Source organism: Colius striatus, chromosome 18 (genome assembly GCF_028858725.1).
Source record: "Colius striatus isolate bColStr4 chromosome 18, bColStr4.1.hap1, whole genome shotgun sequence".
Taxonomy (NCBI): Eukaryota; Metazoa; Chordata; class Aves; order Coliiformes; family Coliidae; genus Colius; species Colius striatus.
Window position 1 is genome coordinate 373,316 of NC_084776.1, and position 23,665 is coordinate 396,980.

The 23,665-nt window shown below is 52.3% G+C and overlaps 3 protein-coding genes across 3 annotated transcripts; all 3 read left to right on the forward strand.

Annotated features, from left to right (window-relative positions):
- Nucleotides 1-1,773: 1,773 nt before the first annotated feature.
- On the forward strand, nt 1,774-10,168 carry NOTUM (notum, palmitoleoyl-protein carboxylesterase). The gene is made up of 11 exons (XM_062010726.1): nt 1,774-2,096; nt 2,410-2,462; nt 2,632-2,727; nt 3,840-3,900; nt 4,352-4,410; nt 5,110-5,212; nt 5,745-5,936; nt 6,274-6,374; nt 6,474-6,621; nt 7,239-7,286; nt 7,385-10,168. The coding sequence occupies exons 1-11, from the start codon at nt 1,789-1,791 to the stop codon at nt 7,689-7,691; spliced, it is 1,476 nt and encodes a 491-aa protein (XP_061866710.1). The 5' UTR covers nt 1,774-1,788; the 3' UTR covers nt 7,692-10,168.
- Nucleotides 10,169-14,444: 4,276 nt separating this feature from the next.
- MYADML2 (myeloid associated differentiation marker like 2) lies at nt 14,445-15,356 on the forward strand. The gene has a single exon (XM_010209748.2). It carries the CDS (start codon nt 14,448-14,450, stop codon nt 15,354-15,356), a length of 909 nt encoding a protein of 302 aa, XP_010208050.2. The 5' UTR covers nt 14,445-14,447.
- Nucleotides 15,357-19,836: 4,480 nt separating this feature from the next.
- On the forward strand, nt 19,837-22,694 carry PYCR1 (pyrroline-5-carboxylate reductase 1). The gene is made up of 7 exons (XM_062010999.1): nt 19,837-19,967; nt 20,036-20,106; nt 20,191-20,370; nt 21,009-21,230; nt 21,717-21,809; nt 22,189-22,352; nt 22,444-22,694. Exons 1-7 carry the CDS (start codon nt 19,901-19,903, stop codon nt 22,601-22,603), a joined length of 957 nt encoding a protein of 318 aa, XP_061866983.1. The 5' UTR covers nt 19,837-19,900; the 3' UTR covers nt 22,604-22,694.
- Nucleotides 22,695-23,665: the final 971 nt, after the last annotated feature.

Sequence of the window (23,665 nt, forward strand, 5' to 3'; positions counted from 1 at the left end):
TGCTGAATTGTACTGGGACCAAAAATATAACGGCGTGAATGCAGCACGTATATAGAGGGTTATGTTCAGTTTAGTAGCATTTACTGGGTTAAAGATACTGTTGATACTATCAGCATTCAAAGAAAACCATGACTGAGGACAGAGCTAAGAGGAACTGAAAGATTTTTAAAAAAACAAGAACCACAACATGACAAGGAAATTGCAAAAACCATGTGCTATATGTGTAGGAAAGTCAGAGGATACACTTAGCAAGTCCAAACACACTAAGGTAAAAACACACAGTTGCAGCAGCTGGACAGCCTTAATTCCTGCTCTACAAAAAAAAAAAAATCCAAATGCCTCGACTGACTGTTTTAAGATTTGTCCTGTGCTCAGCTAGGATTACAGTATTTTCAACTTTTCTGATCCTACATAGATTACATTTCCTGCTCTGTTGAGGGACCTGAGCCGTCTGTTTTGGTATGTAAACAGCAATGAAATTATTCAAAGCCTAGTATTTTCTTTGGTTTTCCTCGGCGTTTAATACCTAAGTCTGTGATAAAGACACATTTCGGCGACACCCCCTGCCCTCACAGATGACAGGCACTCTGGTAACCAGGATTTAACAAGGTCTTTTCTCAGAAATTATTCTTGCAGTCACTGGAAGTGTCCTAGCCCCAGAGAAAAGCCGAAGAGCTGCTGTGGGGTAAACTTCACCAGCTGTGAAGCATCCGAAGGCAGCGGCGGAGAGCCGCGCGCCGGCCGGGGGGCTGCAGGCGGTAAGAGGGGCCGCCGCGCGCCGCAAGGGCCGACCCGCCGGCCGGCCCCACACCCCTCCCGCCCCGCTGCCGGAGCCCTCGCCCAGCGTCCCGCTGAACACGGCCGTGACCACCCCGTCCCCGCTTGCCCAGCATCCCCCGTCCACGAGCGACCCGGCCCGGCCGAGGATCTCTTGGGCCAAATGATCGTCTCGCGGCTCTCCGCCGCTCCTTGCGGGCCGGGGACGAGGCTGCTGCCTGGCACTGTGGCGCAGTCTCCGCGCCCCGAGGGCTCAGAGGCCACCCCCGCGCCGGCCCGGGAGGCGCCGCACCGACGGCGGGCGCGGGGCAGCGCTGAGCGGGGAGAGGGGGTGGCACGTCCCGGGGGGGGGGCGGGCAGCGCCGCCCACGCGGAGCCGGGGAGGAGCCGCCGTCGGGGCCGCGGGAGGGGGGAAGGGGGAGCGGGGGGGCGGCGCGGGCCGGGGGCGCCGCCGCGGGGGATTCCACGTGCGGGTCCTCGCGCCCGCACGGCCCTACCCCCCGCGGCCGCCCCCGGCGACAGGCCGCCCCGCAGCCCCGCGGGAGACGCTGGCGGGCGCCGCCGGCCACGGCCCCGGCGCCGGCAGGGGCGGCGATGGCGGCGCCGGCGGCGGGGGGCGCGGGGCGCGCCCCGACGGAGCGGCCCGCCGTGCCGGTGCGGCGCGGCGCAGACCCCCCCGCTCCCTCCGCCTCGCTCCGAGGGGGCGGAGGGCAGGGCAGGGCGGGGGCTGGCCGGCTGCTGCCCCACGCGGCGCCCGGGCTGGCGGCGCCCCCGGCGCGCTCCCCGCGCACTCCGTGCCCCTCTGTCATGCTCGCCGCCTGGGAGCGGGCGGCGGGCTCCTGCGCTGGCAGCCGCACCGCCGAGCCCGCGCCGCCGGCGCTGTCCTCGCCGCCCTCTGCCGACCCCCGTCCCCGCGGGCGGCGCGGCGGGGCGCGGCGGAGCGCGGGCGGTGCTGCCCACCGGCGGGGGCTCGCTGCCGCCGCTGCGAGCGGCGGGTGGCGGCGGGCGGCGATGGGCACGGCGGCCGTGCACCTCCTGCTGCTGCTGGGGCTGCTGCACGCCGGGCCCGGCGGCGAGGGCAGGAAGGGCTGGCGGCGGCGGGGCCCGGCGGCCCGCGAGCGCGGCGAGGCGGCGGCGGCGGCCGAGAGCTTCCCGCTGGACTTCACCGCCGTGGAGGGCAACATGGACAGTTTCATGGCGCAGGTCAAGAGCCTGGCGCAGTCGCTGTACCCCTGCTCGGCCCAGGCGCTGCCGCACGACCTGCGCCTGCACCTCCTGCACAACGCCTCGGTCACCTGCAACGACGGCAGCCCGGCCGGGTGAGTCCCTGCGCCGCGCGCCCCGGGGATGGCTCGGCGCGGCCCCCGGCGCTCCCCGCGCCCCGGCCCCGGCCCCGGCCCCGGCCCCGGCCCCGGCGCTCTCTCCCCCGGCCCCGGCCCCGGCGCTCTCTCCCCCCGCCCCGGCCGCGGCCCCGAGGGCTGTGGCGCCACCGTGCGGCGGCGCGCGGCGCGGCGGCGACAGGTGCAGCGGGCGCCTCCCGGGCGGCGCGGCCCCGGCCCGCGGGCATCAAAGCGCTGCGGTCGCGCCCGACTCCCGCTAACGCCGCGCCGCCTCCTGCTTGTTTCTCCGCAGCTACTACCTCAAGGAGTCCAAGGGCAGCCGGCGGTGGCTGCTGTTCCTGGAAGGTGAGCGGCGGCGCCTCGTGTTCCCCCGCGCGTCGGGCGGCTCGTCCTGGGGCCCCCTGCCCACCCGCGCCCCTGCAGCGGCCCCTCGCGAGATGCGCAGCCCGAGCCCACGGGCGGAGCGGCGGACGCAGGGCAGCGGATGGCTGACCTTCTCTCTGTCCCTCTCCAGGAGGGTGGTACTGCTTCAACAAGGAAAACTGCGACACCCGCTACGAGACCATGCGGAGGCTCATGAGCTCCCGGGAGTGGCCGTCGACCCGAGTGGGTGAGTCGTCCCCCTCTGCCTCGTGGGCGCAGATCCCGAGGGCGCGGGGCCAGGCTGGTGCAGCTGCCCGCAGCATCCGTGCTGGTGTCCTTGCAGGAGCGTGGTCCTGCCGTGTGGCTGCTCCCGCAGCAGCACAGGCACAGACAGACAGGCTCTCGCTCCTGATGCCTGGATGAGCAGGAGTCTCTGCTCTCTGAAAAAGTTACAACAGCAGAGGGGTGCCTGTGCCTTTGGGGGTACAGTTAGTACTGGGATTTTGAACTTTGGCCCATATGCTCTCGTTATTTTAAATGCACGTGTGTGCTCTCAAACCTGCTGCAATCTTCAGTCACGTTTCAGTGTTTTGGTTTAGAGAAAGATGTTGTGTTGCTCTTAATCCTGTCAGAGAAACTATTCTTGTGCCTCTTCCTCTGTCAGCACAGAATGCAGTTTTTTGCACACTGCCCCGGGGTGTGTGTTTGCCTGTAGTAGGACTGGCCCTGTGTGCATGGGGAGAAATCAAATCAAGTGGGTTTTTACCTAGAGCTGCCTGGTTCCACCATTTTACCAAGGGCAGCTATGTAACGTCACTTCAGCAAGTACAGCAGTTCTCTGTGTGACAGCATACCTTTGGTGCATACGTAAAGGAATTTGCACCCCAGATACCCACACTCTGGACCACTGGGCTCTGGAGTCAGTGCAGAAATGCTGAGCTGCTCTTCATTCTTGCTGCTGATGGTCTGGCTTTCTGAATGCCTAAACCACTGCCATTCACACAGATCTCATAATTGCATATCTTGGAATTCACCCTCTGGGATTTGTGTTTTTGGGCAAGTGCTTAATTTTAATTTTAATTGTTTTAATTTTAAGTGTTTCAAGATCTTCTTTCTACTACAAGAGGCTTCTAGACAGGCTTCATCTCTGCTGTAATGCAAGTGCACAAATCAAGTTTTCAAAGTTCCACCTGCCTAAGGGCAAATTCAGAAACGTTCCTTCCACTTCCCTTGCCAATGTTTTTTGTCGTGGGTGTTTGATTTCTGTGTGGTCAGAGATCCTGCATGAGGCTCATACGGTCTCTCTGAAGTCACAGACTGTCATCCGTCTGCTTCTTGTTCCTTTGTACCCACCTGCAGGAACTGGGATCCTGTCATCGCAGCCGGAAGAAAATCCCCACTGGTGGAACGCAAACATGGTGTAAGGAGGGACAACGGAGGGAAATACATTTGTACTTAAACGGCATCTCCTGACTTTTAGGCTAGCAAGAATGCTTCAGAGACAATAGATTAAGACTAACACCTGTGAGAGGAGACTATGTTTCTTCATATGCTCTAGTTCAGCTCTCTAACAAGTATTCCTGGCAAAGTCTGGAGAAACTTAAGTCCAGTCTCCTTGGAGTTGTGGGGTGATCTAGTGAAGAAAAAATGGGAGTTTATTGGTTTAACTCAGTAAAGCTACCAGTGTTCAGGAGAAAATCCAAGACAGTATAAATGTCACTCGGTGTGCCAGAAGGTACGTTGCCTCACTGGACAAGAAACTTCTCTTGCCCCCTCCACAGGGTTTAATTTTCTTCCAGTTACTTGACCCTATCCTCACCCCTCCTTGCATGTCAAAGGAACATCAGTACTCACACAATTCTCTCTTACAGATTCATCCCTTATTGCTCAAGTGATGTTTGGAGCGGTGCCTCTTCCAAGTCTGAGAAAAGTGAGTGTTGCTGATGGGCCGTTGCTGCCTCAGACATCACACATTAAAGGATATGGCCAGACTTCTGGGAAATTACATGAATGAAGAACAGGCTTTTTCTTGCTGAAGGGCAGGAAAGAATATCAAGCTACTTCCAGATAAAACATCCTGATCTCTTTAACTGAGGCTGTTTTGACATAGTTCAGAGCCACTGCTTGCAGAGATGTTACACTGATGCAGTGTGCAAGGATTAGAGGAACAGAATTCCTTTTAGATGAATCCCCAGCACACAGCAGATGAAATGGTGTAGCTGAGGAGCCGTGGTCTGCTGTGTGCAGCTGATCTGAGGCAAGTGCAGTGACTTCAGTTTCAGACTTCTGTCGGGGGATGTTTGGCATTTGAAAGCAGACATCGTGTGTCATCTTTGGGATGGAACAACTCTGGGAGTCTGCTTAAAGGAGTCTTCTTCAGAGTAAACTGGAGTACATGGAAATTAATTGTTCTACCTCATGTACTTCTCTGGGTTTCCCAGCTTGAGCAGGATGGGTGGCTGGGTGCAGTAATGTCTGCAGGAACACTGGGGGCTTAGCTCCTCGTGAAGAGTTTTCTTTAATGGAATTACTGTTGATATACACTGCTGTAAACAAAAGAATTTGGCCTCAGGTGCAAACTCAGCCTGGACAGGAGACAGTTTTGTTGACACTGAGCTATCTCTTCCAGATGAATATGCCTTCATGGGAGCACTGATTATTCAGGAAGTTATAAAGGAGCTGGTGGGAAAAGGTCTTAGCACTGCAAAAGTGTTGCTGCTAGCAGGGAGCAGGTAGGTATCCACAAGTTTTCCTGTGGTAAAGACAGGAGATTTCCACTGTAGAAAGCTGTTTGGGAGGAAGTCTCAGCAGCTCCTGAAAAATTTCTTGTAGGAGCAGAGTAACACTAATACAGGAAACCCCTCAGTTTGCTCCTGTAAGAGGTAGAGCGGGAGGAAATCACAAGGTAGAAGCTTTGTAAGAGGGAGAGAAGGTGTTTATTCTTCCCTGCATCAAAAATGCTGGCTCCTGTTGGCCCCCACTATGGGCTGCAGGCCTCTTCTGAATAGATTTGGGGCACCTGAAGTAAAAAAACAGACTTGGCTGACACGGGTGCTCAGAGTCATGCTGTGCTGCACAGCAGTGATGTTACACAGAGGTGGAAGATAGAAGTTGCAAAGAGTGAATTTGTCTCACTTCAGATTCTTTCAGTTTCTGAGTAGCCAAAGCCCTTGCAAATGAAACAAAGCATATAGATACCTCCCAGAAGGACAAATAACAACAGGATTTTGTTCCATGACTGCAGTATTAAAATTGTTGTTGCAGTGCTGGAGGGACAGGAGTGCTCTTGAATGTGGATCGAGTGGCAGAGCAGCTGGAGGAGATGGGTTATCAAGGGATTCAGGTTCGAGGCTTGGCCGACTCCGGATGGTTCCTGGATAACAAACAGTATCGCAGAACCGACTGCATCGATACCATAACGTGTGCTCCAACAGAAGCCATCAGGAGAGGAATAAGGTACAATCAGATGCTCCAAAGTACACTTTTAGAAGAGATTAGAGTACGGAGAAGATGTCCTCCTTCTCTGATTTTGATTGTTCAAGAGTATTTATCCTCTATATCAGTGGGGTTTCAGTGATTTCGTTGGGAAATGCAGTGACTAAAATCTAGACGTTCAAGAGAATGCAAGCAACTGTAGGTGCTCTGAAATGTGTTGATCGGACAACGTAGCCAAGGGAGAACTCTGGTGTCAATAAGTTGGAACTCTGGTCAGAGGAGACGTAGACTGGGGTGTGGAAAGGCCACTGTTGGGATTGCGCTGTGCCCTTCATTCCGTCACGGCTTTGTCTTCCAGGTACTGGAATGGTATTGTTCCTGAACGCTGTAAGCTGCAGTTCAAAGAGGGAGAGGAATGGAACTGCTTTTTTGGATATAAGATTTACCCCACTCTTCGGTGTAAGTGTCAGAGGAGAGAGATGAAATGGATTCTGATGTTTCCTCTGTATCTGCAGCTAACTTACAGCAACCCCGTTCCCAAATTTTGTGTCTTCCTAGGCCCAGTCTTTGTGGTACAGTGGCTCTTTGATGAAGCCCAGCTTACTGTAGACAATGTACACCTCACTGGCCAGCCTGTTCAGGAAGGGCAGTGGCTCTACATCCAGAATTTGGGTAGAGAGCTGAGAAACACCTTGAAGGACGTGACGTAAGTATTTAATTGAGGAAAATATGGCACATTTATTTCTAAGAGACTTTCTTACCCAGTGTCCTAGCAGCATTTCTCAGATCTCTGCAGAAACAAATGTTGTAAGTTTGGTAACAGTTTGTCTGCATCAAGAATCTTGGCTTTTTCATGTCTGGGTAAGTGCAAGGTAATTTCCAGTTTCAGTTTTCAGCTAACTTTGGGCATCGATAGGAATGTGGGCTTTTTTCTTTCCCACCTCCACAGTGAAGTCTGAGACTCCTGGCCATTGCACAGCCATTAACCTGACAGGCAGCTTTTGGAAAATGCTGGTCATAGAACATCCAGAAAGCTGGTGAGACCACAGAGGAGGAACCGTTCATGTGACTTTCTCGCTTCATACGAGAGCAGCTTTCAGGAGTCTCTTGTTGCAAATGTGCACTGTAAGGCAGGATGGAACCCCTTTTCTTCTGGATAGTTTCCAGTCCAGTCAGGTTTTATATCGTGATAGTTATCTCTGTTTTTAAAAGTCTTACTGGAGCAGCAAGAATTCCACCCTCTGCTTAGTCCAGAAGGTTCTGTTTGTCAGGAGTTAACTTTGTCCTTCTTAGACCTAATCCGTGTTTCATTTTTCCCTTCAGTGCTAGCTTTGCTCCTGCCTGTCTGTCCCATGAGATCATTACACGCAAGTGAGTGCTTTTGCAGATCCTATGAAAGGTGAACAGGGAACTGGCAAGGTCTGGCAGCCTGACCCCTCTGATACAATCTGTATGGTTTGTCTTTTCAGTCACTGGACAGACATCCAGGTGAAGGGGACATCACTACCCCGTGCCCTGCACTGTTGGGATCGAAGCCTCCATGAGAGCAACAAAAATGGCAAAGCCCCTCTGAAGGGCTGCCCAATCCATCTGATTGACAGCTGTCCATGGCCTCACTGCAACCCCTCATGCCCCACTATCAGGGACCAGTTCACAGGGCAGGAGATGAATGTGATCCAGTTCCTCATGCACATGGGTTTTGATGTTCAGAAGATGGCACAGCAACAGGGCCTGGAGCCCAGTAAACTTCTGGGGATGCTCAGCAGTGGTAACTAGGAAGGGGTCCTCAGCAGGCCAGAGAGATTAGATCAGGAGGAGACTGTAAGCCCTTCTCCCACACTTTCTAATCTTCCTTACGCTCATGCAGGCAGATGCACGCTCACACCCACGCATGCTCCAACCTGTACACCCACGTGTTCCTGCACTCTTGCACACTTAGGATGTGTCAAGAAAAGAAAAAAAGACAATTTCTGGCTTAGAATATTTGACTGGAACTCGTTACCTCCAGGGCTCAGTGTTGGCCATTCACATCCTCGTCCCGTGTTACACAAGGCAGTTTGATACAGGGAGTAGCAAAGCCATAAACAGCAGCAGTGAGAACTTCCCCCAGATCTAGGACTTCTTTCGTTGCCATGAATTTTGCATCATAGACTTGATACAAGTGGTGAAAAAAGCAAGCACTGGATTTCTTTTGTCCAACCAGAAGTGAAGGAGTGATTACATGACTTCCTGGAGGTCAGCATCTCGCGATGAGGCGTAACACACAAACCCAGGACACGTGCTAGGGATGGACACTCTTGTACTCAGTTTACTTTCGTATTATTTTATAAAATGACTTTTTTATTACTTTTTTTTTAAACTAAGCAAGAAATATAAATGATATTGTTTTGTAACATATTTTTTTCTAAATAACGAGGAAACCTCTTGCTACGTGGGCAACGTGGACATATTTATTTTAATATGTAAAGCGCTATTTATAAGGGCTGACCAGAGAACCATACCTATGTCTTTGTAAAGTTGTATATGCTGCTCATTTGGATGGGTTATCCTTACAATCACTTGTGCCTGGGAGGGGCCTGAGGGTAGTATTGACATTTTACATTAAGTAGACTTCTGTGTTCCCCTTGCAGCATGCTTTGTCATTGTTTCTCTGATGAAGAGGTTGTAATATGAGATCTGAGTACAGAGATTTTCACCCAACATCTGATGTTTGCAATACTTGCACAGCATTTTTGGCTTGACTCTGGTTTGCCAGGTATGCCAGGGCATTACATTGTAAGAAGCAGGGAGATTTGGTTTTGCAGCAAAGGCCTCTATTCTAGTGAGAGAAATATTTGATCGGACCACCTGGCCTGTTTTGAAATGGGGAGCATTTGGAACATGAAAGGCAGAGATTGCAAGACAAGCACCAACATATTCATATTCTTCTAGTCATTTGCAAACACACCCACCTCAGAACACTGAGAATCCCCTTTGATGGTGACGGGAGGAGAGCAAGGGAGGAACCAGGAATGTTTGACTGAAGCTGGAGAGGGTGAGGGACTGTTCATTAGAGGGGAGAGCACACTGGCAGTTGCAGAAAAGCCTTTTTACTGTGTCACACTGCACCTGGTGTAGATGAACCTGCACAAGGAGCAAGATGCACATCCATCCTGCACGAGTTCCTGGTGCCATTTTGCATCTGCTCACTGTTGTGCAATGTTGTTGTTACACAACAAGTGAGCCACAGAAAATGGGCCTAATTTAAGAAAAAATCCGTGCACTTTCAAGATGGTAGTGCTGTTTGTAAAGTCCATTGTCTTAGGTGTATAAACCCCAAAATTAACAAAGCCACAGCCCTTCAGTTTGTTTTTATGGACTGAAGCAAACGGCTGGGCAGTACCACACAGGAAATCCTGAGCCATCCTACTCTGCCAGGTAGGCTGAGTACACATTTAAAAGTAGCTAAAGAGAAAATCAATGGTGCTCCCAGCAGAACTGTAAGCAGCGTTTCCCCATGATCAGTCTAGGGGTTACTGATATCCTTTATGTTTTAATGACTTGGGTATAAATTAAAATTGTTCTGATCACATTTTTCATGCCACTAAGCTGAGAGGATTCTTCAGTACAGACAACACTTGGAGAAGTACATAGGAAGGTGGGATTGATTCCTTTGAGGGATGGAGTCACATGGAGTCAGTCAAAGTGCTGATACTTGAGCAGTAGCCAGAATTTCTGCTGTGCACCACTCATCAGTTGGGAGCTCCAGGGGCAACTACTGTGCGTCTCAGTTGTTTGCAGGATGATTACACACAAAGTCAATGTGCCTGTAGATTCAGCAAGTGCGTTGGGCTGTGTCCAGCAGTGTAATTCCATTAGGAAATGGTGAGGTATAAATAACATTGTTGAATTCTGGAATACTTTTTGCAGAGCTGCTTACCTGGATGTCTGAAACGTTAATTTAAAGGTCAATTTCTAAAAGGCAAAGAATGTTTGGAGGGAATATTTTCCTTTCAAGCACAGGAAAAAATCCTTGGGAATTGAGGATCACTCTCTCAGCTCAGTGTGCCTCTGCAACAGGCCTTCAAAACGTGGAACAGAGAGAAGTCTCAGAAATATTTTTAAAGGGGAACTTGGATAATTTATTAGAAAAATTATACAATGTGGTTGCAAGTCATAGCTGGAAACTGGAATCTGTAACCCAAAATGTCATTGCCAGCTCTATACTTCTTGTACTTGTGCAATAAATACAGTTTTCCCAAGCCTTTGTTAAACTGGCGCTTCTAAGTTCATCCCCAGTGACGTCTGCTGTGCGGAAGCCAGTGGCAAACAGGGCAGGACTGGAAGAATTCAGTACCATGTGTTTCCACTCTCAGATCTTGTGACTAGATGAGATGCTTTCCCTCTGAGAGGGAAAAATTGTCTCCAAAAGCATCACATGGTTGAACCAGAATTAAAATGCAACCAAGAAGTCCAAAGCTGATAGCAGGACGTGGGGATTTGCACTGTGTGGCCACAGGCTGGGGCATCAGTGTCAGTCAGGAGTCAGAGGGTGGACCCCGTGCCTCAGTTCCCTACAGGAATAGTTGCCAATATGCAAGGCCTGAAAGAAGCTGACTTGCCCAGATAACCCGTTCTTGGACCTCTTAGAGAAGAATCCCAGACCTGAGCAAGTGATGCCCACCAAACGCAGCTGTGACACAGTGAAGGCCACAGATAGTTCTGCCAGTGCGAGGGGATGAAGATCAGTGCCAGACTGGGGCAAAGGAGGAAGTGCCATGCTGTAAAGGTGCAGAGAGGATGCTCACGGCAAAGGTGCCTCACTCCTTGGACAAGCAACATGGAGGCAGCAGCATTACTGCAAAAATACTGCAAGAGGGTGGTGGCAGCAGTGGGACAGTGTTACTGCTGCTGTCTCCTGACTTCCACAGCTGTCTGCTGCTGCCATGGAGCACCTGATTAAGCTTTCACCCCACCCTGCTGGGCCATGCTACTTTCTCTTCCTGGCTGCACACTTCTCAGGCGGGACCCAGACAAAAAGTCTGGACAGTTTAGTACCCATGATCTGTGCCAATCCACATCTCACTTTGTAAGGTGCTGTGACTTACCACTCAGGAGCTACTGGTCTGCTGTGTGGGCATGTGGGCTTCTCAACATTCGTTTCCATTGCAAAGCTGCCATGACATTCACCAGCAAATGTCTGTGGTTCTGCATCTCCTTTCAGAACAAACCTCAAACTGTACAGGCAGTGTTCCCTGTTCAGCAAAACAGCCTCAAGGGAGCAGTGCAACAAGCTGAGGTGATGGGCTGCAAGTAGTGGGCTTCTAATTCATGACCTTCTATGTGATACCTGCCTGGGCATTTTCTAAGTGAAAAGAAACTCTTAATGCTTTGGCACTGCATTGGTTTGATGCTGGGAAATGAGGCTGCTGGCAGCACCTGGCAGCCCCGAGGAGCCACAGAAGCCAGAGACCTGAACATTCATACCCAACACCCTGGCAGAAGGCAGCTGGAGGTGACTGTGTAATGTCAACCTGTGGCAGCAGAGCCTGGCCAGAAGGTAAGTGTGCCTTGCCATGGAGCATCCCCTTGCTCTCTGCTTGTGAATATGTTGGACCCTGGCCAGATGGGAGGTGATGCAGCAATAACACAGTAGGCTATAAACTGTAGAATTGCTCTCCTGTAACTGGAGTTCAGTAAAGTCACTTGACTGTCATATATGTACCAAAAACTTTTCCTCAGTGACCCCACGTAGCCAGTGTGGTACAGTTGCAGCCAGATGCTACAATGGGGGATGTGTGTGTGGGGAGGGAATCTAGAAGGACTCCTGACAGGGCTCAAGAAAAAAAATTACAAGTATGGTTTCAGCTGTGTTTACATGCAACAGAGCATCACTGATGGAGTGCTGAGATGGCACTGCGACAGCAAAAGTGTCCCCAGACAGTATGAGTCCAACAGCAGCAATACCTTTGCCTTGCAAAGCAGCCCCCCTGTTCTATGCCATAATACAGGCAGTAACAGGCTGACAGTAAAGTCTGGAAAACTACTAGAAGTGAAGAATTAACATCACAGTCAGGAAGGGCGAGAACTCAGGATGTGAGCAGGTTCACCTGGAGCTCCTTGGCTCTCTTGCTGCATTTCCTGGTTGTTGTGATGGTAATTGAGCAACTTCTACTCAAATGAATGTGGGTTTTCTACATTTAGCACCAGAGCTCTTTTTAAGGAAAATGAGAGGGATTTTTGTGAAAGACATTGAGGTTACAAGAAGGTGACAAAACTGGAGGGAAGCACATTTTTTTATCTTAACATCCACAAAATTTGAACTGTTCTCATAAGAATCATTCTGTGTTGTCATCCCCAGCCTACAAAATGCTGACTGGGAACTGAGCTCTGTAGCCACTGCTTTTCACCATAAGAAATCTTCTTGTAACTATGTCTGTCTCCATTTGTCACTTGTCTTAAGTCACTGCTGGATCACAAGTGACTTTCAGCAGCAACATCAGTGTAGTTTCTGTCCAATCCCCTGGTCATGGCTGTGCTGTCTGTCAGTGCCACTGAGGTGTGAACACAACTCTGCACATCTGCAGCGTGACTCAGACCAGTGATGACTACAGGTTAAAAATCATTCCTGCCAGGTGCAGATTTTCTGCTGTTCTTTTTATATTGTGAGATTAGTAACCTGATCCAGCTCATGAAGCAGTTGCACAGGCAAGATGTGAAAGAGCAAGGGAGGAAGGTGGACGGGTGGGCACATGCAGCCAGAACCCAGACATGCTGCATCGCCTCCAAAGCCCATTTCATCCGAGCAAAGAGCTGAGGAAAGCCACGCTTCCCAGCAGCGGTTGCAGTCACACATCCCAGGTGGTGGTCCTGCCTGCCAGCAGCCCTTGCAGACAGCAAATTGCTGAGAAACAGTGTTCTTCCAGGGGGCCCAGGAGCTTTCAGCTGCCTGAGAGCCACAGCACAAGGAAAGGTCAGAGGAGAAGGGGAGCAGCATGACCCAGGCTGCCTCAGAACTGCATGCTAAGATCATAAGTCGGGGCACATACTCTCTCCTGTCAGCTCCTCTTTATAGCACATACCACTGCATGTGGTGATTCAGTGGTGGATGTCACACCATTACATTAACTTACAAATAAGAAACAGTGACATTCAGCAGTCCTTGTTGTTGCCAAATGTGAGGGTGATTGTAATTCCCAGTTAGGAAGTTACAGGTGCAGCTGATGACACCTTAAGCCATTCAGAACGGTTTAATGGCTCTGGGCTGGTCGTTGGTCACTGTGCCTCCCTGCACCTGTGCAGAGCTCCTGGACTGATCCTGCTTTCTCCCTGGGACCAGCTCAGAGAGGAGTCAGCAATGCTGCCAGCTCAGTAAGTGAGGAGTTTTCTGTGTTTTTAATTGTTACCATTCTGAAACTACATCAGAAATGTTATTTGGGGCTTTTAGAGTTAGAATTAAGAGACTTTTAGACAGACTAAGTCTGAGGAAATATATATCAAAAAAGGCTACCTGGGAGAGGTTTGATCCAATAAGAGAAGGGTTTGACACTAAATATTGAAACCCATGTTTCACAACAGAGCTGAGGATACCAAAGTGCTTTTTTTGCCTTGTTTTCCCCCTACAATTGTATTTGGTTTTGACATTCAGAGACACAAGAATAAATGGTTCCCATATAAGTAAAACAGACAGGGAAGGACTGGTGGAGACAATGAGGACTAGCGCTCAAAATCTTCACAACCACATGCTCTCACTAAAGCTCAAAGCACACATTAGGGCAAGATATTACTGCTCCAGATCAAATGGAGCAAAGTGAGTCAGCTTTTATCCTAGTCTCTAGTCTAAATCCTTTTATAGGGCTTGTGACCCCTTTGGGATTGTGCCCCTGCTCAGGGGGCCTTGTGTTCACGGGACTGAGCTCCTGTCTCTGCTGCAAGGCTGGATCGGAGACCCCCACGGTGTGGGGCATCTCCTGGGAGAACATTGGTGTTCCAGTGACCCAAACGTTTATAGAGGAATTGCAGAAGGTTAATCAAGAGCCTCTGATGAAGCTCACAGTCTCAATGTTAAATAACACCTGCTAAAGGCAGTTGAGGGGCAGACTCATTCCAGAGCTATTAATATAGCCCCTATTAATACTCATAGGTTCCTGCAAACAGCACAGCAGAGAGCTACAGCTGCAGAGCTAAAATGGAACAAATGTCAGCCTCCTCTGAGCCATAGTGTGGGAAGGAGACAGAGAAAGGACAGAACACAGGGCAGGATTCAGACCTGGGAAAGCGGCGAGAACTGATTGCGGCACCCGGAGATCGCAGCCAGTGGGCAGAGCCAGGCAGAAACCTCCCTGCAGCCGGCGAGTCTGTGCTGAGACACGGCCAGAAACGCACACTCAGCGTCAGGCGCAGCACCTCCAGCCCTGGCACAGCCCCGGCGGGGCCTGAGCCGCCGCTCTGCCGATCCCCTACCAGGTGTGAGTCAGGGCAAAGCAGCAAAAGCCTGAAAGGACGTGGTGGGGGGTTGGGGGCTTTAAGTGCATTATCTGCCGGATTGGAGAGATGATGGAGAGCACGGGAGGGCCGTATCTGAACACCGCTGCTGTGACATCCCCCGTGGGAATAGCTCGCCTGCTGCAGGTGATGTTTGGATGCACCACGTTCAGCCTTGTAGCCCACCAGGGTGGATTCAGCGCCGCGTACGGAACCTTCTGCATGTTTGTCTGGACATTCTGCTTTGCCACCACCGTCTTCATCGTCGCCTGTGAGTTTACGCATCTGCACAGCTGTCTGAGCATCTCCTGGGGAAACTTCACCGCCGCCTTTGCCATGCTCGCCACGCTCATGTCCATCACGGCCGCCGTGATCTACCCGCTCTACTTTGTCCAGCTGGGCTGCTACCCCATCGGCTGTGAGGTGAGAGACTTCCGCATCGCAGCCAGTGTCTTTGCAGGCCTCCTGTTCATCGCCTACGCTGCTGAGGTGTTCCTGACCAGGGCAAAACCGGGACAAGTCACCAGCTACATGGCCACCGTCTCCGGGCTCCTGAAAATCGTGCAGGCCTTTGTGGCCTGCATCATCTTTGGGGCGCTGGTGAATGACAGCCAGTACGGCAAATATGTGGCGACGCAGTGGTGTGTGGCTGTCTACAGCTTTTGCTTTGTGGTGACGGTGGTGGTAGTGGCCTTCAGCATCACAGGTAAGACTGCCTTGCTGTGGTTCCCCTTTGAGCGTGCCGTGGTCGTCTACACCTTTGTGGCTGTGCTGCTGTACGTGAGCGCAGCGGTCATCTGGCCGGTGTTCTGCTTCGACAGCAAGTACGGCTCCCCGCGGCGCCCCGGGCTCTGCGCCAAGGGCAAGTGCCCCTGGGACAGCCAGCTGGTCATCGCCATCTTCACCTACGTGAACCTGCTGCTGTACGCTGCGGACCTGGCCTACTCCCAGCGCATCCGCTTCGTCTCGCACCTCTGAAGCACGGATCCTCTGCTGCCAGGCCGTCACGGTGCCGCAGGCACAAGCGGCCGGGGACGCAGCGGGGAATGGGCTGCGGGGAAGGGCAGCACCAGCCAGGCATGCGCGCCAGCACCATCACCCCAAACGCAAGGGCAAGACTGACTGCACCAGCAAATTAACAACCTGCAGCGGGTGGGCTGCAGCTGATGCTGGGAAAGGCCCACCTCCCCCATCGTTCAACATCTGCCTCAACTGCCTGGTGCCAGAGCAAAGAAATGATGCAGATGAAAGGGCGCAAAATGGCCTTTCATCTGCAGGCAGCAGGAATGCTGCTGCAACAGCAGATCTGCGGGCTATGGGGCTGCTGAGCCAAATGTTAGGAAAGACACCAAGGGTTTTGAAACTGTTACCAACGCGTAACCAGAACCGAGTGACTGTCCAGGAAGTGGGAAAGTTAAAAGCTGCATCAAGGAACACCAGTTCTGGAGATGAAAAACACCCCCTCAGAGCTTGGGTTAGTTTGGGCTGTGTGGTGAGACATGAATGCTTGCAAGTGTGGGAAATTCCAGTCGGGATGTTTCTGAGAAGAACATCATAGCTGTAATAGCATTTTGAAGATTACCAGTCTTTTCCTCTCCTTCATTGTTTAGCAGAGAAAAAGAATATCCTCAAGCACATGCCTTAGGGGGAAGCGATGGGATATTCTATGCAGCAAACACTCAGTCATTACAGAAATGAAAACCTGCAGAACTGGGGCTGTGCTCCCAGGAAAGAGGGTGCACAGCAGAGCTGAACTGCAAAATACCTGTGAGTAGCTGGGCATCCCTGCTCCAGCAGGACAGCAGGTACCTTGGCGTGGGCTGTGGCTCGGGTTGTTGTCACCAGTTCTTTACACTCATTTCAAGACTTTAATGTTTTTTTTCTGGAAGATTAAAGATAAATTCTGGGGGGAGGGAGGAAGGAGATGCAGAGGTGAACTGATCTCACAGTGCTACACAAAAGACAAAACCTGGGGGGTGCGGACAGGACGGGGCACGATGAGACGTGCATACAGGGGCAACAGGTTGGGAGAGCTGCCTCAGCCCGGTTCAGGCACGGGGATTCCCCAGCTTTTTGCGTCACCAAGAAGCTGCATTTCCCTGACCCATCCCTGACAAAACACCCACTGTGAAGTCCCACACCGCATAGCTCAGATTTCAGGCTTAATAGGAAGAAAAATTCCCTTCTGATCCAGTGAGAAACCAAAGCAGTCTGAGCACTCGTGCAGGACGCGTGCGGGCGACACGGGTTGGACTCAAATCTGAAGTAGCTGACTGTCAGCAGCAAGATTGATTTTTTAACCAAGTTAAAATAAAGCTGAATGGCAGACTTGCATTCTACACCTCCAGAGGTTTTATACTTTCACCTTGCTCTCCACACAGCTTTCATTTCACCAGACATAACCCTTCTGCTTTCTGCCAGAAATCACAGCTCAATTTATTTTCATATATGAAGCCTGAATGCAGCCACAAAAAAGAGTATATACAGGAGATGGTTGAGACGTCTGACTGAGGCTCTTTGTAGCAGAGTCACTCAGGAAAAAGGAAGGAAGCTTACTTTTCATCAATGCTTCCACAGGGCTTGGAGAGCAAAGGCAAAGTTTATTGGGATGGATTGTGTTGGATAATTATGCTACTGAGTAATAACCACCCTTTAGCACTGGGAATAATTAACCCCTGAAACAGGCCAATAACTGGTACCCAGCACAAGGGGAATGCATTGAGCACCCTTCCAAGGGGCTTTTCTCTTCTGCAAGGCCCCATTAGGACAGTAAGTCTGGAAGATAATGGTCCAAAAGAGGCCAGCCAGCTCGTTCTAGGGCAAGACCCAAGACTATCTACAATAGATATAAATGAGGGTAGTGTAGAGCTTTATTTCTTGACACCCAAACAAGTCAAGAGGTTGTACAAATAGGAAATGCTAACTTGGGGAAAGAAACTTGTTTGTTTTGGAGGAGGCAGTGTCCAGACAGCTCCTGTGCACAGGAGGATCCTTGAGCATTTGTGATGTCTCCTTTTTAAACCCATCAGCTGCAAAAATTTTCACACTTGAAAAAAAAATGTGGTTTTTTTAACTGTGGAGCACTAAAAATCTGAGAGGTGACTGTGAACCATCATGGCTTCTGTTACAAAATTCAACCCTGCAAAACCAGGAGTATTGCTTTACCAAAGCACCTTCCTGTAGGTGCTGGAGCAGCTCTGAGGGGGCTGGTGGAGGCCAGGGAAAAGGAAGGAGGTGGCAGGTGCCTGCCAGGCAGGGGCTGCTTGTCCCCAGAGATGATACCACGGGTCTTTGGGCAGTGAATCTATTGGGAAGTTCTCAGCTGGCTGACACGTTCTCAGCTAAGTGCACGCTTGCTACTTGCTCTGAAGATTTTGCACCAAGTAGGAGCGATGAGCAGGAATATGATGAAAGCTGCCAAGGACACAAGTTGATGCAACTTACACAGTGCCAGTGATGCAAAGAAAGGCCCAAAGAATCAGGTAACTGGGAAACAAAGGCGGTAAAATTTAGTGCCTTCACAATAAGGGGGAAATAGAATTTCATGTGGAAATCATGATACCACTGACTGGAGGAGCGGAAAGACAAGTCATTGCCAAGAACAGTGTGTTCAGATTTAGCCTTCTCATCTGCCAGCCAGAGGCTGAGCAAAAAATGTTAGTACGGTCAAAATGGCAAAAAAAGATTGTGTGGACAACAATCCACTGCTTCAGGAGGAAAAAATAAAGACAGAAAAGAAAACCTCATGCTTCAGTGGTTAAAACAGTCACTAACCATTGGAAACTATGAGACTACCCAATCTAGGACAGAGAACATCCGATATCTGCTTAATATGATTTTAACCAACCCTGCCATGTCTCGATTGGTTAAAAAAACCTCTTTTATTTCTAGAGCTTCTCTTTCCCCTTAACTAATAAATCATGATCCAGTAATGACATAAACCAGGCTCCTCAGACGCCAACCATTCCTAACTGTTTTGGTAAACTACCATCACCACGTACAGGCATTCATTCAGAATGGTGGGTTTGTGTTTGCAGCTGGTGTAGGCAGCTCCTACAGGATTCCAGCCTGAAATATGTAAATAGATATGTCTAAAAAAAATCGGAATCTTTCATGTGCTGGGGTTTAGTTTGAGGGTTTTTTCCCCTTCTCTTCCTGAGGACTGGGATTCAGTACCCCCAAAAGACAAGTGTTTAAGAACATTCCACGAAAGAGATGCTGGGATTTTCAACAAAAGGGTAAGAAAAAGGGCAAAGGACAGGATAAAAAAAAAAAAAGCGCATGATAAGATTCCATTCAGGAAAAAACCTGCATTGCCTGGTGCCCAGCTCTTACAGTGACGTACTTCCAAGTGCATTGGTCCCTTCACAGCCCATCGCTGCAGACTTCTGGGCTCAGCCATGACACCAGGCACCTCTGCAGACCTGTGCTGCCAGCGGGACGGGACCTGCTGCTGGACAGAGATGCTATAGCCCCCCCTGGGACGCTGCCAGGGGGCCCTGGGGCTGTGTGGACACAACCGCTCCCGGCACTGGGTCACTGAGCAGCGTGTGAGACCTAGAGTTGTCCTGCATGACGGGACCCGTCCGGGGCGGCCAAGAAGCACAATCTCCCGTTCCTGGGGCACAGGCTGCGCCAGGCGCTCCCCAGCAAGCACAGGCCAGCCCGGTGGAACCCTCAGGCTGCCGGGGCACCCACCCGAGGGGCAGCGACCGGTGGCACCAGCAGGCACAGGGCCCAGAGCCCTTGTGCTCGCACCTGCTGCTCTGCGCAGCCCCAGCCCCGCGGGGCTCGGCCGTCCCGGGACACGCCGCATGTTCCGCTGGGGCCGTGCTGGGGGAAGCAGCTGCATCGCCGGGATGTCCAGAAGAGCAGCTGTGCCCTGTGCTGTGTGTGCTGTGCCCTGCACCCTCTCCCCTCTGCCCTGTGCGCTGTGTGCTGTGCACTGTGCCCTGCGCTCTGCACCCTCTGCCCTGTGTGCTGTGCCCTGCGCTCTGCACCTTCTGCACTGTGCGCTGTGCACTGTGCCCTGCACCCTCTGCCCTGTATGCTGTGCCCTGTGAGCTGTACGCTGTACTTTGCACCCTGCACCCTGCACCCTGCGCCCTCCGCCCGGCTCCCGCCGCCCCGTCCCGCCCCGTCCCGTCCCCGCGGCCCCGGGGCTCGCGCCCGGCACCAGCCGCCCGAAGCTTCCAGAAGCGCGCGCGCCGGCCGGCGGCTGCGGCGGGAGGACAGCGCCCCCTGGCGGCGGAGCCCGGCGCCGAGCGGCCCCGCCGGCGGCGAATGATGCAACAGCCGAGGGCGGTTGCGCCAATAGCTGGCGAGCGCTGCGGCCCCGGCCCCGCCCCGCGGCCCTGAGTGGCGGAGAGCCGGCGTGGTCCCGCCCCCCGCGCGCTGATTCGCTGCGCGCCCGCGCCCCGCCCCCCGCCGCACGTCCCCGCCCCCTGCGCGCGGAGCAGCCACGTGTCCGGCGGCGCGGCGCCGGGACCTGCGGCGGGACCCGCGGCGGCACCTGCGCGGCCATGAGCGTGGGCTTCATCGGCGCCGGGCAGCTGGCCTTCGCCCTGGCCAGGGGCTTCACGGCGGCAGGTGGGCGCGGGGGCCGGGCGGGAGGGCAGGATCGAGCCGACTGCGCTGACGCGCGGTGCCGTTCGCAGGGGTCCTGGCTGCACACAAGATCACGGCGAGCTCCCCGGACACCGACCTGCCCACCGTGAGCGGGCTGCGGGTGAGTGCGGCCGGGCGGGCGGCGGCGCTCCCGTCGCGGGCCGCCCTGGACTACAGCAGTCCCGTTTCTCCCCAACCACTGCAGAAAATGGGCGTGAACTTCACGGTGAGCAACAAGGACACAGTGAAGAGCAGCGACGTCCTCTTCCTGGCCGTGAAGCCCCCCATTATCCCCTTCATCCTGGAGGAGGTGGGCCCCGACATCGAGGCCCGCCACATCGTGGTTTCCTGCGCAGCCGGTGTCACCATTAGTTCCATCGAGAAGGTGAGGGGGGGCTCTCACGGGCTCGGCAGGGTCCCACAGTCCTCCGTGACCGCATACCCAAGAGCCGGGAAGGTGTCTGCCTGGAGCCGCCTTCGGTCTTCTGGCCTCCCGAACTGATGCGTGGCACAGGCGCTGCTTGTGCTCCTCGGGGCTAGAGTTGTGCTGCAGACGACTCGTTGCTTTGGGTCACCTCTGCATGTCCTCATCAGAAAAAGCTGTAAGAGTCTCCGTGCCAGCTCCTGTATTGCATGAGGTGCTGTCAGACCTTTTCTCTCTCAGCAGAGGTGTGTCGTGTCCCCAAACTTAAGCAGGCTTCATGCCAAGTGTCTGCACAAGCTGTTCTGGAGACTTAAGAGCTGGTGTAGGAATGAGTTGTTTAGAGTGTTGTTCCCAACAGCAGTTCTGCCTAACTTCCTATTTGCTGGCATTGTAGAAGACTTTGCATTTGAGTTTTTGGCCACTGTGGCTCAGAGCAGGGAGTCTGGAATATGGAGTCTCTCCCTCTGCTTGTGTTGTGCTTATGTCTGGAGACTCCCTTCCTAGGTAGCCTTCCTAGGTTTTGGTATGCCAAATATGCACTAAAGCTCGTTTTTCTCTCTTTCCTCCTTTCCTTTCCTCCAATAATCTTCCGCCCTAAGAAACTCTCTACCTTCTGCCCCACACCAAAAGTGATCAGGTGCATGACCAACACCCCTGTGATTGTCCGGGAAGGTGCTACAGTCTATGCCACCGGGACTCATGCAGATGTGGAGGATGGAAAGCTCTTGGAACAACTGATGGCCAGCGTAGGCTTCTGCGCCGAGGTGGAAGAGGACCTGATAGATGCTGTAACAGGGCTCAGTGGCAGTGGCCCTGCGTATGTATGTGCTGCTTCCTCAGCTTGTGACAGTCTTGGGGAGAACAGGAGGCTTTGCATGTGGTGAAAGCCTGTGCAACTTTGGTTTGTAATTTCTTGTTTTTTCTCAGCACTCACATTTGCAAGGGGACATGTAATCAAGGTATCCAGTTTATAACTGGTTTGGGTCAACAACAGAAGTCCATTACCAGTCTGAGTCTGAAATCCATGGCCAGTGTGCTGTGTCCTTATGTCCATGTTGTAAAACATGGGCCTGTAGTTAGTATCACTCAGAAGCTGAATCTCTGCCATTTACCCTGCTCCTGAGCTGGATCTAGTGGGTGTGAAGCCCGTCAGTGGCTCGTGTGCAGTAGAGGGGGAGGTTTTTGTCAAGCCCATAAGCAGTAGAAGTCACACTGTGTTCCTGGAGCTCTGGATTCTCTCCTCCCTAAGAATATCAGTCTTGGGGTGTAGAGACTTTCAGTCACCCTCTTCCTCTGTCTGGTCTCAGGCATTCACTGCTCTGGATGCTCTGGCGGATGGGGGAGTGAAAATGGGACTTCCCCGCAGGCTGGCTCTTCGACTCGGAGCACAGGCTTTGCTGGTCAGTATTTGCTTGATCAGAACACATTGCAGTTCATACCTGCTCTATGCAGAGCATTTTGCACATCATGGTTTAAAATACACTGGTCCACTGTCTGATTCTACTTGAAAAACTGCCTTTGGTTTGACTGCACAGGTTCCCAGTGAGGGGACAGCAGCAATGTACTGGTGCTAATGGTGGTGTGGGGACTGGGGAACCGTGACTCCTCTGGAGGCTTTTTCCGTTCTAAAAAGTGTTTTGGCAGCCTGAAAATGGCTCCTGGCAGGAGCACGGTTTTGCCCACTGTGAGTGTTAGTTGCTGCTCTGTGCAGAAGAGAAAGGGTGTGCTTGACAGTCGATTTCTTAGACAGAGCTTTGGCACCTCTTTTCCTTACCTCAGGGTGCTGCCAAAATGCTGCTAGAATCTGAACAGCATCCTGGTCAGCTGAAGGACCACGTCTGCTCACCTGGAGGAGCCACCATCCATGCCCTGCACTTCCTGGAGAGCGGTGGTTTTCGCTCACTCCTAATCAATGCTGTGGAGGCTTCCTGCATCCGGACAAGGTGGGCATGTAGCAAATCTTAAAGAGCTGCAAACTTGTCCCCCACGCTGCCTCGCTCTTATTTTTGCTAAATCTTTTTCTCCCCATTGCAGGGAGCTGCAGCATTTGGCAGACCGAGAGAAGATCTCCCCAGCAGCCATAAAGAAGACTTTGTTGGATAAGGTGAAGCTGGAGTCTCCTTCTCTGTCCATGGCATCTGCAAACAAAGTCAGTCTGTTCACCAATAAGAGCCCTACCAGCAAGAAGAACTGACCAGACTGCTGTAGTCTGGCTGTGCTGAACATCAGTCTCCTCTGTTTTGTCTAAGGGAAAACACTGCATCTGAATGTTGATGTTCCCCGTAGCTGGCTCTTGGCTTGCAGCACCTGTGGGCAGTGCAATGTTGTAGCAGGGGGTCTTTAACCTGCAGTGGGGTTGGTGCAAACTGTCCTTGGTATTGCTGTTCTCTCTCAATTGGGAGTGGTGCCATCATTAGAGGTTCAAGGGCATTGTTTTTCCAGAAGCCTTGGATACTTCTAGGACTTGGGCAGTGTTCAAGGTGTCTCATGCAGAAGTGGTTTCTAATAGGATTTTTAAAGTGGTTTCAGAATGCATTTTGGTTTCAAAAGGTTTGAACCAGGCCTGCATTGCTCATCTCATCTTGCATCTGCTGTCAGAGCTTGTGTCTTGTTGCTATTAGCTAGAGTGGACGCTGTGCACTGCATCAAAGGCTGAGCCCTAAAGCATGTCTCAGAAGGGACCAAAGTGCCTTTGCCCCATCCTCCTTCCTTGACTTAGACAGGTGGTGTGAACCTCTGGACCACGCTCTCTTTCTCTCTTTGGTGTCTGTCTCCGTCCTCTTTTGCTGCTAGTGGTGCTTGGGCAGGTGGAGGGCTATTGAGTACTCCTTTTCCCTCCATCTCTGACACCTCTTCATGCTCTCTGTGGGCAGAATCTTCTTCCACGTGCCCATGGATATGTTTTGGCATCTCTGTGTTTCCTGATCCTCCTTCCCCTTCGCACTGCTCCTGGGGCAGCTGGTGCTGCTGAGGGCATTGCAGCACCTCCCTTCCCTAGGCCCACTGGGAAAAGGGATGAATGAGGGTTGTTAAGCTCAAAGAGCAGAAGGGACCAAGGCTCTGGTCAGACAGAGGGACAGTTAACCTTTCTTTCACGGAGCCTCAGAACAGCAGCAAAGAGAAGGTAATGTCTGCTGCTTTCTGTGATTCCTTTATGGTTAATGCCCCTGCAGGCTTTCTTGCCTCCCTACTTTTCTGTCAGAGCCCAAGTCCTGTCCCAAGCCAGAAAACTGCCAAAAGGTACAAGCTGCCTCTA

What these genes read in the sequence shown, in the direction of transcription:
- NOTUM (XM_062010726.1), top strand. Translation starts at nt 1,789, where the DNA reads ATGGGCACGGCGGCCGTGCACCTCCTGCTGCTGCTGGGGCTGCTGCAC. An exon ending in AACGACGGCAGCCCGGCCGG is followed by an intron (nt 2,097 to 2,409) that starts GTGAGTCCCTGC and finishes GTTTCTCCGCAG; the next exon opens with CTACTACCTCAAGGAGTCCA. An exon ending in TGGTGGAACGCAAACATGGT is followed by an intron (nt 3,901 to 4,351) that starts GTAAGGAGGGAC and finishes TCTCTCTTACAG; the next exon opens with ATTCATCCCTTATTGCTCAA.
- MYADML2 (XM_010209748.2), top strand. Translation starts at nt 14,448, where the DNA reads ATGATGGAGAGCACGGGAGGGCCGTATCTGAACACCGCTGCTGTGACA.
- PYCR1 (XM_062010999.1), top strand. Translation starts at nt 19,901, where the DNA reads ATGAGCGTGGGCTTCATCGGCGCCGGGCAGCTGGCCTTCGCCCTGGCC. An exon ending in CAGGGGCTTCACGGCGGCAG is followed by an intron (nt 19,968 to 20,035) that starts GTGGGCGCGGGG and finishes TGCCGTTCGCAG; the next exon opens with GGGTCCTGGCTGCACACAAG. An exon ending in GCTTCCTGCATCCGGACAAG is followed by an intron (nt 22,353 to 22,443) that starts GTGGGCATGTAG and finishes TCCCCATTGCAG; the next exon opens with GGAGCTGCAGCATTTGGCAG.